This window comes from Pteropus vampyrus, unplaced genomic scaffold (assembly GCF_000151845.1).
Source record: "Pteropus vampyrus isolate Shadow unplaced genomic scaffold, Pvam_2.0 Scaffold165, whole genome shotgun sequence".
NCBI lineage: Eukaryota > Metazoa > Chordata > Mammalia > Chiroptera > Pteropodidae > Pteropus > Pteropus vampyrus.
Genome location: NW_011888946.1, coordinates 213,742 through 226,398, shown reverse-complemented (window position 1 = coordinate 226,398; position 12,657 = coordinate 213,742). Strand labels below are relative to the sequence as shown.

Genomic DNA, 12,657 nt, shown 5'->3' with positions numbered 1-12,657 from the left:
CATCAGGAAAGCATCTGATCCGCCTAGCCTGGTGGAAATGGCTTTACCGCAGAGTAAGATCTTTCTTTAAGTTGTACTTGGTGTGTGCTGTTTTTTGTCTCATGTGTGGTGAATGTGCAAATGGCCCAGCTGTAAATAGTTACTTAAAATAATCTCTGGGTACTGGGTCACAGTAGAAAGTTGATCTGTTTAGTTTTTACATTTGCAAAAAACAGTAGTTGACAGTGTATTTTTAGATTTGATTGCTAGTTTAAAAGCTGAGCTCTTGTGGTTTCCTGAGTTTAAATGAATGGAAATTATAAACGGTACTGAGAAAGGAATTGGAAAATATAGCTGGGGCGGATGAATCACTTACCTTTGAGAAAACATAACGTACACACTTTTGAAATCTCTCTCAGCCAGCTAAGCTTATGTCCAGAAAGAGAATGAGAGTCATTAAAAGGAGACAGAGTTTGCCTGTTTGCAGAAGAAACTTTTCTATAGCCCATGCTACGTTTTGCAAAGGATGGGAACTGTCCCAGAGGGCAAAAGGCATCTGGAAAACCAGCCCTGTCACTCTTGGAATGTGGTTTTTCCGTGTGAGGTCATGTTATGCACATGTAGCTAGTAAAAGTATTTTACGTGATTAACTCTTTGTATTGATGGGTAAAGAGCAATTTATATGGCCCTTTTTTCAAACTGCCAAAACCCACCATTTGATCTCTATAGAAGGTAGAGCTGATTTCCAAGTAGGGTGCAAGCACTGGGGCAGCTTGACTGAGTTGTTAATGTGATAGGCTTAGAAACAGTTGAAAGTTGATGTGTTTTAACGTTTCTCCAACTGAGCAGTTATAATTCAGATTAAATAACTGGCTAGTTTCTTACATAAGACCCAAACTGAAATTCTGTGTGTGAGAAACTATTTAAATGAAAGTCCGTTCCCTTCCCCCATATAATTTCCAGAATGGTAAAGAAGAGGTAGTAGCGTTTTGTTTTGTTTGTTTTGTTTTGTTTTGTTTTGTTTTGTTTTGTTTTGTTTGCAATCAACATCCATTCAAACAAGCTGCACTCATCATGGTGAGGTGTAGAAAACTGGTATAAAAGATCCTTTTTTCTGGTCAGCTGGGGCTTGAGGGAGAGAAAGGAGATGGAGAAATGTTTTAAAATTGGTACTTAACACCAAGAGCTCTTCCTGCTACTTAAATTCACTCTTGAAATTATGAACTAACCTCTGCCTATACTTTTTCCTGCTAAATGGCAGTCAACAAATATTATCCAAGGGATAGGAGAAGATGAATATGAGAGAATGGGTGATTTGCTGATGACCAGAGGAGCGGGTTTCTCCACAGCGGACACATTTTCAAAAGGAAAGCTTCTGATTTTGGCTTGCTGTACATCCGCAGGTGAAGATGCAATGACAGGGGACACTGACAAGTATCTCGGGCCACAGGACCTTAAGGAACTGGGCGATGATTCTCTGCCTGCCGAGGGCTACATGGGCTTCAGTCTCGGGGCCCGTTCTGCCAGGTATTTTATTGTTCTTATTTTTTCATTGTTAATTTAAAACAACCATGATTTATCATAAACCAAAATCATTTTCATTTTTCACATCATCCCCAAATGTGCTCTTTGGATGAGGATGTGAATTTGGTGAAATGTTGTCAACTCTAGTATACATGCTCTGCTATTTTCTTTTGTGGTTTTCAGTCCTAATTTTATGTGATTGACCATGTTAATCATTTGTTCTTTTTTCCCTATTTTGCGGTCATGCTTCAAGCATAGTAGCAAAAGTTCTCACTGGCAAAACTGGGAGAACCTATCTGGGTTAAATGCTTCAAAATTAAATTTTGTTCTTTGTTGAAAGGAAAATCTTATTTTCCAATAAGTAAGAAATGTTTGTATTAATTGTTCACTATTCTCTTCTCATTACTGAAAGAATAATTCATGATTGAAACTTAAAAGGGAATTTTTGTTTTAAAAAAATTACATATTGTTTATTAGAATTGTCTACCAAGGGTTTAACTATCTCTTGTAAAACTCTGCCATTAGTTTGTTTACAAGGGATGTTAGGAGTCTAACGATGAACTTATCTGTGACAAGAGTCACAAATAGGAAAGGTGGCAAATTCATTCCTTAAAACTGAAGTTTAAAACTTTTGTATGGGGAAAACCTTGGCTCAAACTTTTCTGACAGCATTTGAAATAGGACCCTGTCGGGAATTTGGGGACTTCTTTTCTCTGGTTGGATTAACAGCTTGTTTGCTGACAGTGAAGTTATTTTAAAGCTAATAATTAAACCACCTAAGCCAGAGCCCTAGGGACATTTTCCTATAGTTTAAATATCTGTTGTAAAAAGTTTCATTGTCTAACAGTAAATTGCACTTCCCACAAAGTAAACCAGGGAGTTTATTCTGTGTCCTTGATGTGGCCAGTTTAGATACTGAACTGATTTTTCTTCGAGTTAGTCTTTTTTCAATAGAGTTTGGAACCTCATGTACTTAGTAGAATTTTTGCTTTATAAATATATTTATGAAAGCCCTTAAAATCTTATTGTAGTGGATGTCATTAATGAGGAAAAAATAACTTTTTAAAAATATATAATGTTTAGATAATCACAGATAGCAAAAGTTATAACTAAAAACATGCAGAATTTTAAAGGATCTCAAGGGAAAATTCTATTTAGAGATTTAATAGATTTCATAATCCAATAACTAGCCGATTCTCTTCTCAGATAATATATAAAAGAGAACATTTTGTGAATTAGCCATTTGTATATAGAAAATTGTAGCAGCTGACATCCAGTGAGAGAGGAAACCAGAATATTGTCTCATAATTTTTTCCCAAGACAGTTCTAAGGCTTTCACACTACTGGTTTTGATTGCACCATTATTATTATTTGTTGCTGTTATATGTAACTCATTTTTTTTACATTGGCAACTCATGTTATGCTCAGAGACAAATATAAAAAAAAACCTATAATGCCAATATATTTTTAAAGTATCGTTAGAGTATTGCCAAGTATGATATTCTGAGTGTAACATTTAAAGAGGAATACATTAAATGTGTAATTCATTCAACCATAACATTATTTTTCTTTTTTCCCTTGTCTGATTCTTTTTGCTTTCTACTTCTGTTTTTTTCTAAAAATACTTTAAAATAGTCCCAAGATCAGGTAAGAAGATATGGCACTTTTACAGTGTTTCTCTGCCTTTCCCTGACTCATTTTCTCATTTTTATTTTCTTCAGCATTGTGATGTGATGTGCTGTGATGTGCTGCGATGTGCTTTTTTTTTCTGTTCGGCTTTAGAAAATCAGTTTTGTGATTCCAAGGAAATTAGCAAGTAACTAAACGTATGATAAGAAATGTTAATTATGCAAAATTGACTGAATACTTAAGGAATTTATTTCCCTCAACAAAGTTTGTATAGTGCATGAAGTAACTGGAGAGATTTCATCGGACTTAAAAGAAAAGGTCTTGAAGGGCTGTTTGTTGGCTGGTTGCTGTTTTATTTGAGTTGTGCTAGGTACATTAGTATAATTTCAGAATTCTGAGGCGTGTGGTTTTCTAACACTTCCTGTATTTAACACTTAGGCTATAATGATGGCTACAAATAATATAATTGACCTTAGTTAAAAACAATTTAATGCTTTCCAGATCCCCATGCAAATAATGTCTAATTTTAGTAGCTGAAATTACTTCGATGTATTAAGGATTCAGAGTAAAGCTCGATGGATTTAATTGGCTCCATCTGTCTAATATAAGTTGGTCTGAAACAGTCAGGAATAAGAACATTAGACATGTAAAACGCAGACATCTTGAGGCCTTCCAGTCGATAGATCCCAATTCTGGGCTCTGTTCTGTAGCTGGCTCTCATATGTAAGTTGAAAGAAAGAGGGGATGTTTAAAAAGTATCAACAAATCTTAGATATATTTAAAAACCGAAATTAAAATGAATATGTAATTAGTCTTTAAACTTTTACAAGTATTCGTCCACATATGCAATAAACTATTCTCACGTACCACCACCATTAATATACACCATAGGAACCATAACTTAAAGAAATGAATGTCTGATATAGAGCGTGTAACTTCCCAGTGTCTCAGATCACATCTGTGGGGCATAACAGAACCCTGCTATGAGTACTTGGAAGTTGCACTGCCTAATAGTATATAGCCACTAGTGACATGGCCATTTAGATTAAAACCAGTTAAAATTAAATAAGATTAAAAATTCAGCCCTGCAGTCACAAGCCACACTTCAGGTGCTCAGGAGCCACATGCAACCAGTGGTCACTGTTTTGGACAATGCAAATTTAGAACACGTCCATCATCGCAAAAAGTTATGTTGGACAGTGTTGAGTTAGAGAGTAGAAAGAGAATTCCTGCTTTTTTAGGAAGCTTATATGTATTCGAGAGAAGATAAAGGAGCTAGAAACAGGAAAAACAGAAATGTTTGCAACTAAAGCAGGGAAGAGAAAAAGGAAGAGTTAAGGGTCGTATGATTGGACACAGAAGGCCCGACTCTGTACGTTGCCAGAGTCATGTGGTTTACTAGGTGAACTCCTCTATGCAGGGATAATGCTTGCTTTTTTTTTCCCCCCCTATATCCCATTTCTAATATTGCTACTAGCTCATAATAGTCACTGAATGCACTAATGACTCTATAGAATAATAGTTATTTGGGTGCCAGAGATCACCCGAAGATTCTGGTAAAAGCTAAGGCTATCTAATTCTAGAAAAATGTACCTACCCATTTGCATAGACACTTAGAATAACATCCGTAATTCAGGGGCCTCTGTAAATTGGCATAAAAATACCCACTTTGGAGTAATCTTTAGTAAGTACAGAAGGGAAAATCAATCATTTTGTGCAAAGCCAGGAATCATTCCTTATGTACCTCTTTGCTTTTTTTCTCTGTCAAGCACACACAGGGCCAAGGTCAAATTCTGACTGAGTCTACTGGTAAAGATTCAAGCAGCATGAAACATTTAGATTCAGACAGTTTATTACTTACATAGGCAGTTACAGATGCCAACTTCTCATGGTTCTTGTACCCCATAACAAAAAATATGACACCAAAACAAAAAGGACTGTACGTCTGTCACACTAGCTGTGGGATGCCCCATTACTTAGGAGCCAATTCTAGACTGCAGCTAAGCGGTTTCGTATTCTGCATCTCTATTCCAAGGAGAACAGGGCAGGAAGCCTCAGGAGGCAATGAAAAGCTGCCTTATAACAGCCTACCATGACAGGTGAGATAGGGAGATAAGGAGGAGATGGCCTGAAGCTGCTCCTCATAAGCCTCCATCCTCTGTGTTCCCGGAGGATCACAAAGTGTTCTACCAAGGCTCAGATTAGCTGCAGTCCCTATCAGCCTGCATGTCCTATGTGGATATGTGCAGAGTTACCAGGGTCCCTTACTCTATTGCTTTTTTTTTTAATCGAGATATAATTGGCCAATAACATTATATTCATTTCAAATGTACAACATAATGATTCGGTATATGTATGTATATGCTGCGAAATGATCATCACAGTAAGTCTAGTTAACATCCGTCATTGCACACGGTGACAGTTTTTTTTTCTCGTAATGAACTTTTAAGATCTACTCTCTTAACAACTTTCAAATATACAATACAATATTATTAGCTGTAGTCTTCATGCAGTACATTACGTGCCCAGGACTTATTTATTTTATAACTGGAATTTTGTACCTTTTGACCACTTTCACCCATTTCGCCCACCCCCCAACCTTTATTGGTTTTTAGTTTGGAGGTCAGTGTGGTGAGTGGCACTTCAGGATAGAAGGAAGCTCATAATCTAGGAAGTTCAGAGGCTGCGTAGAGGATTTGAGAGTGACTGGAAAGGAGAAGAGTAAAAGGAGCAAAGAAGAAAATAATAGAGCAAGGAAAGTCAAAATACCCACACACAGAATTTGAATTTTTCAAGGCCAGAAAGATAGCAAAGAAGATAAAGATCATGAGTAGCAACTATAAAGCTCTCATAAGTCAAACCCCTATCTAGTTCCCAAAGACATATAAATCATTTATAGCACACATAATTCCATTCAATAGTGCATGCTGAATATGGCTGAGAGAGGAGACCCTAACATAAGGTCTTACCATAGAAAAAAAAAATCTCAAATTATCAAATTATCTAGAGTCATCTCGTTCTTCTCAATTGTAATGTTGGTTCTACTGTCACAATGAAACATCCAAAGTTTTCATGCCTTTCATCTTCTCACAGATTAACACCAATTGGCCTAATTTGAAACAAAACTTGATCATGAGATTGTCTAAGCTTAAGAGATATCCTCAGATATAAGGGATTTTACTTTTGACAGTGTCTTTCCAAGAACAACTTTTGTTGATATTTTTAGCCATCTTGCCTGTTCTTAAACTTGCATGCATTAATTTTCTTTTATTCATCTCATCATCATCTACCACTCTTGAATGGTTAACTGTAAATACAACAGCCTCCGCTCCTTCAGTTCGGATAGGTCTTACACCTTGAACAGAAGCTCCTATGCCCGGGACAGCATGATGATTGAAGAACTCCTCGTGCCATCCAAAGAGCAGGTATACATTCCTTTGAAAATATTCTTTGATTGTTTAACTTTTATTTGTCTGTTTGAATCAAATTTTTTGTCCCATAACAAAACCTGTATTTCTGCATTTTTGATTTTGCATTTGTAAATCTTCCCATACTGCCAGTTAAAGATACCTCTCTCTTCTGCAGGTGAGTCCTTAAAATCCCACAGAGAGAAACTCAGGAAAGAGTGGATATCTTTCTCATTTCTAGGTCAAATCTATTTTAATTTTTTTTAAAAAAGAGTTAATAATTGGTGGCTAAAGTTGCCGATATCCACATGTTTATTGATTACGCTAAACAAACTATGTATGCATGTTGCAATTTGCTACCATTGTTTTTAGCAAATAGTTAAAGATTAGATTGGTCATGTATTTGATCCCTTATTTTCAAAGTTGCCCGTAATGGGCCTTCTCAAGATGTAATGATATTTTGATTTTTACCAGAATCAATCCTAGATTCATTTGGCGTTTGTACAATTTCTTTCTTCCAATAGTTGTGGTCAAATAGATAGTGGTTTAATGTAATAATTCCCAGCATCATCGTCCTACTGCATGTGGGCTCAGGATGGTGTCTTATTCTAGATACACACAATACCTGGTTTTGAATCTGTAGTCATGAGTTGATGATGAATGAAACTATTTGGACATAAAACTTATAATAGTTCAACAATGTGATTGGTGAGATCATGCTGGAGTTATTTATTCATAGCACAATGAAGGAGCAGATGAATAAGTGATAAGTCATGTATTATCACTAAGTTACAGATTAAGCAGCAGACAGACCTTTGGGACTCATATATGGAGATGCTGATTTCCAGACATACAGATATACATTGTACTTCACAAGGACCTATGATAAATATTTTATTACTTTACATTCTCTAGAACATTCTTAGCAAGCAGGCTTCATAGAGGTGACTACAGTGACTATTCAGTGTTTGGTCAGACAAAAGCAACCTTTGTGGAATGCTTATAGGTGCCATAGCATGTCGTGGTTTAAGTGGATGTTATGAGAGAAATCAATTGTCTCATATATTGAAGCTAAGCTCTTGGAAATAAGGTGTTGCCCAGGTATTGGTTGAGATTTTCTGAGGAACTCTCTGCTCGATTGGCTGTGGTCATTATCCTACACAGATAATTCTGATCTCTTCGTATTCCCAATTGAAATGAGACATCGTGGATATGTCAATAACACGAGTATAAAAATGCGTTTTTTCCTATGCCCTAAAAAACCCACAAAACTTATAAAATTGCAGGTGAAAAGAGATTCCTTGGGTATCCATGACATTTTGCTCTTATGTAGAACATGTGCCTCGCTCTATAATGAAATAGCAAATTATTGATTGAAGCTAATTATGGTTTATATTTCTGATTATATACTAACTTTGGGGCGAGGACCTGAACTTGGAAACGCCACCACCACGACTCACCATCACTGCCATCATCACTTCCACCTCTACCACCACCATCATTACTGCCATAGTTACAGTACCTCTCAATTTCTTCACATTTTCTTTAAAGTAAACTATAAATGTTTGCAATGCTACAACACTACAGACACCATTACCTGTTAACTCCTACCAAGATCTGCATACTCAAGTAGAATGGAGGGACGGCATTTATTCAGAACAGAGGATTTGTGAACAGAAATAAAGGGTAGAGAAATTCTGAGGTAAAACTGATGTTCTTTTGTTCAGTTTATTGCTGCTTCAATTTCAAAAAGCACCGCCGTGGATGTCACAACACTTCTATAGACATGACAGAGGAAAAGAGAGCTTAAGACATCTTGAAACCTTTACAAAGAAATCTTAAGTCGATAACTACAGAAGCAAGAAGTTTCTTCAGTGCCCACAGAGAATCCCATGGTCTGACAAGCATGCTTTATGGAATGACATGTTTCATGAGCATATATAACCCTACTCCTGGCGACATAACTTCACGATAAATTCACCGGAAATTTGAAAAAAAAATATGAAAGGCATAGGGATAATCGAGGACATTTTCAAATGTACTGGCTGTACTCTTAGGAAACTGTTGTTAATTTTCTAAGTAGTGATAACAGTATTGAAACTATACAGGAGGATATCTCTACTCCAGGGGTTTACATGCTGAAGTTTTTAGGAATGAAGTAGTCATAAAGTCAGCTATTTACTTTCTAATGGATCAGCAAAAAATAAATAAAGTGTATGTGCTGAGGGGGGAGAGAGAGCAATTATGGCAAAATGTTCATTGTTGAATCTAGGTGGTGTATGTGGATATTATTTATACTGGTTTTTTTTTTTTCAACTTTATTTGTATGAACACCTTTCAAATAAAAACTTGGAGGATAGGGGAAAACAAATTCTAAAAGCAGTGTATTAACCTATTCGGTCCCTAGTGTCTCATTTGTTATAGGAGAGGAAAGGCAAATTCCTCAAGAGAGGCTTTCAGAGAGAAGAGTCTAGTTAACCATATAAGACTACTGAGAAACATTTACTTTAGAAGTTTATTTACACACCTATATTGGAGTTAAGTACAAAAATTATTAGCTTATGTCTATAATGCCTCTAAGTCTATATTTATAAATTTCAAAATGGAGTTTTGCCACAAAATTGATTTCGTCTAAAAGCATGCAAGAAGTCCTCAATATTTAGAATTCCTAAAGCAATGACACATGACTTAATGTCAGATTTAAAACTGCCCTGTCATTGCCTAGTTAAAGTTTCTTTGATAAGTTAAGACAGAAAATGAATAAAAATTAACTCTCCGTGTGCTTTTTTTCAACAAGAGTAGATCTCATCCATACAAAGCTGCCTCTTTGTTATCCTGCTGCTGATTAATCGGCTTGCCCATTAACCACCGTTAAAGTATAGTTGAGACCCAGGACAATTCACACAGGCCAGCCATCCCCATCCTCCTAAGAACCTGTGCTGGTTGAAAGTGGGTGTGGAGGCCAGAGCTCATTCCCATTCCCTGCTGGCCCTTAATCAGGATTAGTTCGTAAACTACTTAATCACCCTTCCTCCCCCAGTCATCAAGAGTGGACTCTTTTTTTAACCATGATATTGGCTTATCCATGAGCTCCCTATTCTTTCACCTTCGATTTACCTTGTAATCGAGCCACCTGTAGATATGCTTCTGAAAATTGTATGTAAATAAATAATGTCTTCCATTTGTCAGAAGATCTTATTTAAAACATTGACTCTCAGCCCTGACTGCTCATGAGAATACCTGGAGAACTTTTAAGAAGACAACTGCTCAATTACTGATTCAGTGGGCCTGGGTGGGTCCTGGTCATGGGATTTTTAGATGCACCCAGAGTTGAAAACCACTGATTCCTAGTGAAAATTCTTAACTGGGGGCACACACTGGAATCATCAGTGGCTCTTTGGAAAACAAGATGCCTACAGAATCAGAATCTCCGGGACTGGGTTCCTGGGCACCTATCTTTTTTAAAACTCCACAGGTGATTCTGGGATGCACCTCTAGTTAGGAACCACTGATGTGAAGCAACTCTGGCTGGGCTCTTCTTGTATCCATTGGTGAACATCTAATGTATTTGTTTTATCAGCTCAGATTTGTGTGTGTCAGGTTTTCTTAGAGTAACATCTGTGCTTGGAAACATTCCTTTCCAAATAGAAGGTAAGAAAGAAAAGGGATGACTCTAAACTGAAGCCTGATTGCCTAATATAAATATAATGGACTGGTTCTTTCATTTCTTCTGACATAATTATTAAAAGGAACTGTCTGGTATGGCTTATGTAATTGCTGTGTATGATCCAGGTCAGCCAGTCCTCATTACATCAGTAGAGTACTATTCATTAGCTGCCATAAGGGTCAGGCGATATGGTGGTGATGCTTGTGGCGATAGTGGTGAAAACAACCAATTTTGAGCTCCTACTATGTGCCAGGCACTATACTAAGAGTTTTACCAGTATTAACTCATTTACATGTCATAAAAACTCTATGAGATAATTTCTTGGCTCCATTAAAAAGATAAAACTGAAGCATAGACAGCTTAAGTAATTCTTCCCAGAGGACACAGTTGGTAAATGGCAGTCACTGGCCATCTGGCTGCAGGTCACCTCCTTTAACATTACTACACTAAACATCTGCATTGCACAGTGTGAGAAAAGCCAGCAAAGAGCCCAAGGACTTGACTCTGTCCTCCAGATCTCATCCTTGTTAATATTCTTAATATGGGTGTGGTACCATCATCTTTATCCATTTTTAGCATGAAAGATTATGTTTAGACATGTGTTCTTCATTAAGCTTATTTCTCATTCTAATAATAAATTCTTGTTTAATGTGCTTTAAAAGGAACCGACAACTTACATTCAGTAACAAGTTATGAAAATTATGGAGAAAATGATTCTGCTAAAAATTATGGCAATAAGACACCATTAAAGGAATGGAAATATTTGACCTCTACATGGATATGAGATAGAAGGCATGATAGTGGTCTAAAAATACTTTGCAGGCTAATTAATTATACTTCCTTTGAATGACCCTACAAGTAGTTGTAAGACCAAGGGATGTATACTGCAGGCAGAAACATTTAATTCAATATGATTTCTGGTTGTTACTCAAAGATGAAAGAAGAAATCACTTTGGGCCGTGGGTTGTTTTGGCCTGCATGCAACCACTCTACTTTCTTTAGGTGGCAGGATCTGATGGTCAGACCTCTACCCGCACCCATTTCTCAGTCAGCGTAGTCTAGAAGGGGCTGAAATCCCTCCCTCTCCTCCAAGATGGGCCCCAAATCTGGCCATTCAGAGCATTTTTCCCCCTAGATTACAGTAGTTATTTAAGGGTGAAATGTAAAAACTTAGCCAGTCTAGTGACACTCAAATTTGAGACTTTGCCCAGCCTTTGGGGAGCTGCTAAGCTATTAAGGTGATGTAAACCTAAAGGTACTGGGGGTGAAACCTGAAGCCAAATTGTTCCTCCAATCTTTTGAACCATGTCGGGGTTCAACTGTGTCTGAAATTAGGATCATTCAGACTTTCCAGCTACAGAAACCAGTAAATCAATCTCAATCTCCTCCCTTCCCTGCCACACCCTTGGAGGGGGTGTCTTAAGCCAATTTAATTTGGGTTTCTGTGCTTAGTCACATGCTTGCTATTGGTGGTGGTCAAACCTGGCATGAACAGCCACATATCAAGTGCAACATGCAAAGTCTTCTAGCATCTTAAAGTGTCATTCAGCCTTGAGATGTATTATTTTATACCTTCTCTCTAGATATGACTCTAATTTTAACAAAATTAAAAAATGAGCTATGATTTAAGAGAATAGCTATAAACTTAGGCACTTCCAAGCAAAACCTTGTAGAAAAGCGTTCTTTGCCAGTTGATCACTAAGACGAGGACCTTCCATTTCCTTTCTGTCCTGTTGCTATAGGGGCAAGATGTCAATGAAAAGAAAGAAATGAGGCAGCTGTGCAGCCCTGTCCCCCTCTAATTAAATTGCTTTCATTTTGCAGACTTCCCTTTTCAGACCAGATTTGCCCAGGTGGTTTATGCCTAATGAGACAAGTGGCAGTGCTTTCAAAGAGTGACTAGTTTAGAAGGTTTAACTAAAGTAGTGTGTAAACAGTTGTTTTGGCTGTTCGAATGATAGCCGTGGAGATAATTTTGTAGTCAATATTGGTGGCCTCATTATAGCCTCATCTTACCTGGAGGTAGCTGTCACATCTTCCACCCCATAACTCTTCTCATTTACCTCACCGACTAGATTCCAGATCCTTTAGGTTAGACTTGGTCTTTTTTGAGGCTAAGGATGATCTCATGTATATTTAATCATATGTCATACTATGTACTGCTTGATATATTAGTAAGTCATGTGCATATTGGAGGAGAAATTGCACATTTATTTTTTCACTTAGGCAATTTTTAATAATCTCAGAAAGAGACGAGGGGAATTCCTAATCCAAAAGGCTGGTTATGCTAGTAGTTTTCCTCTATCAATCAACCCATTTCTCTCTTTCTCCCTCCTTTCTCTCTCTCTCTCTCTCTCTCTCTCTCTTTTCTCTCTCTCTCTCTCTCTCTCTCTCTCTCTCTCTCTCTCTCTCTCTCTCTCTCTCTCTCTCTCTCTCTCTCTCACACACACA

The 12,657-nt window shown here is 37.2% G+C and overlaps 1 protein-coding gene across 1 annotated transcript in view; it reads left to right on the top strand.

Moving 5' to 3' along the window:
- Positions 1 to 12,657, top strand: part of ANK3 (ankyrin 3) — a 596,679-nt gene that overhangs the window by 499,399 nt on the left and 84,623 nt on the right. Inside the window, exons 25-26 of the mRNA XM_011370216.2 lie at positions 1,383 to 1,506; positions 6,455 to 6,557. Of these exons, the coding sequence (XP_011368518.1) occupies positions 1,383 to 1,506; positions 6,455 to 6,557 (227 nt within the window). The remainder of the gene's footprint in view (positions 1 to 1,382; positions 1,507 to 6,454; positions 6,558 to 12,657) is intronic.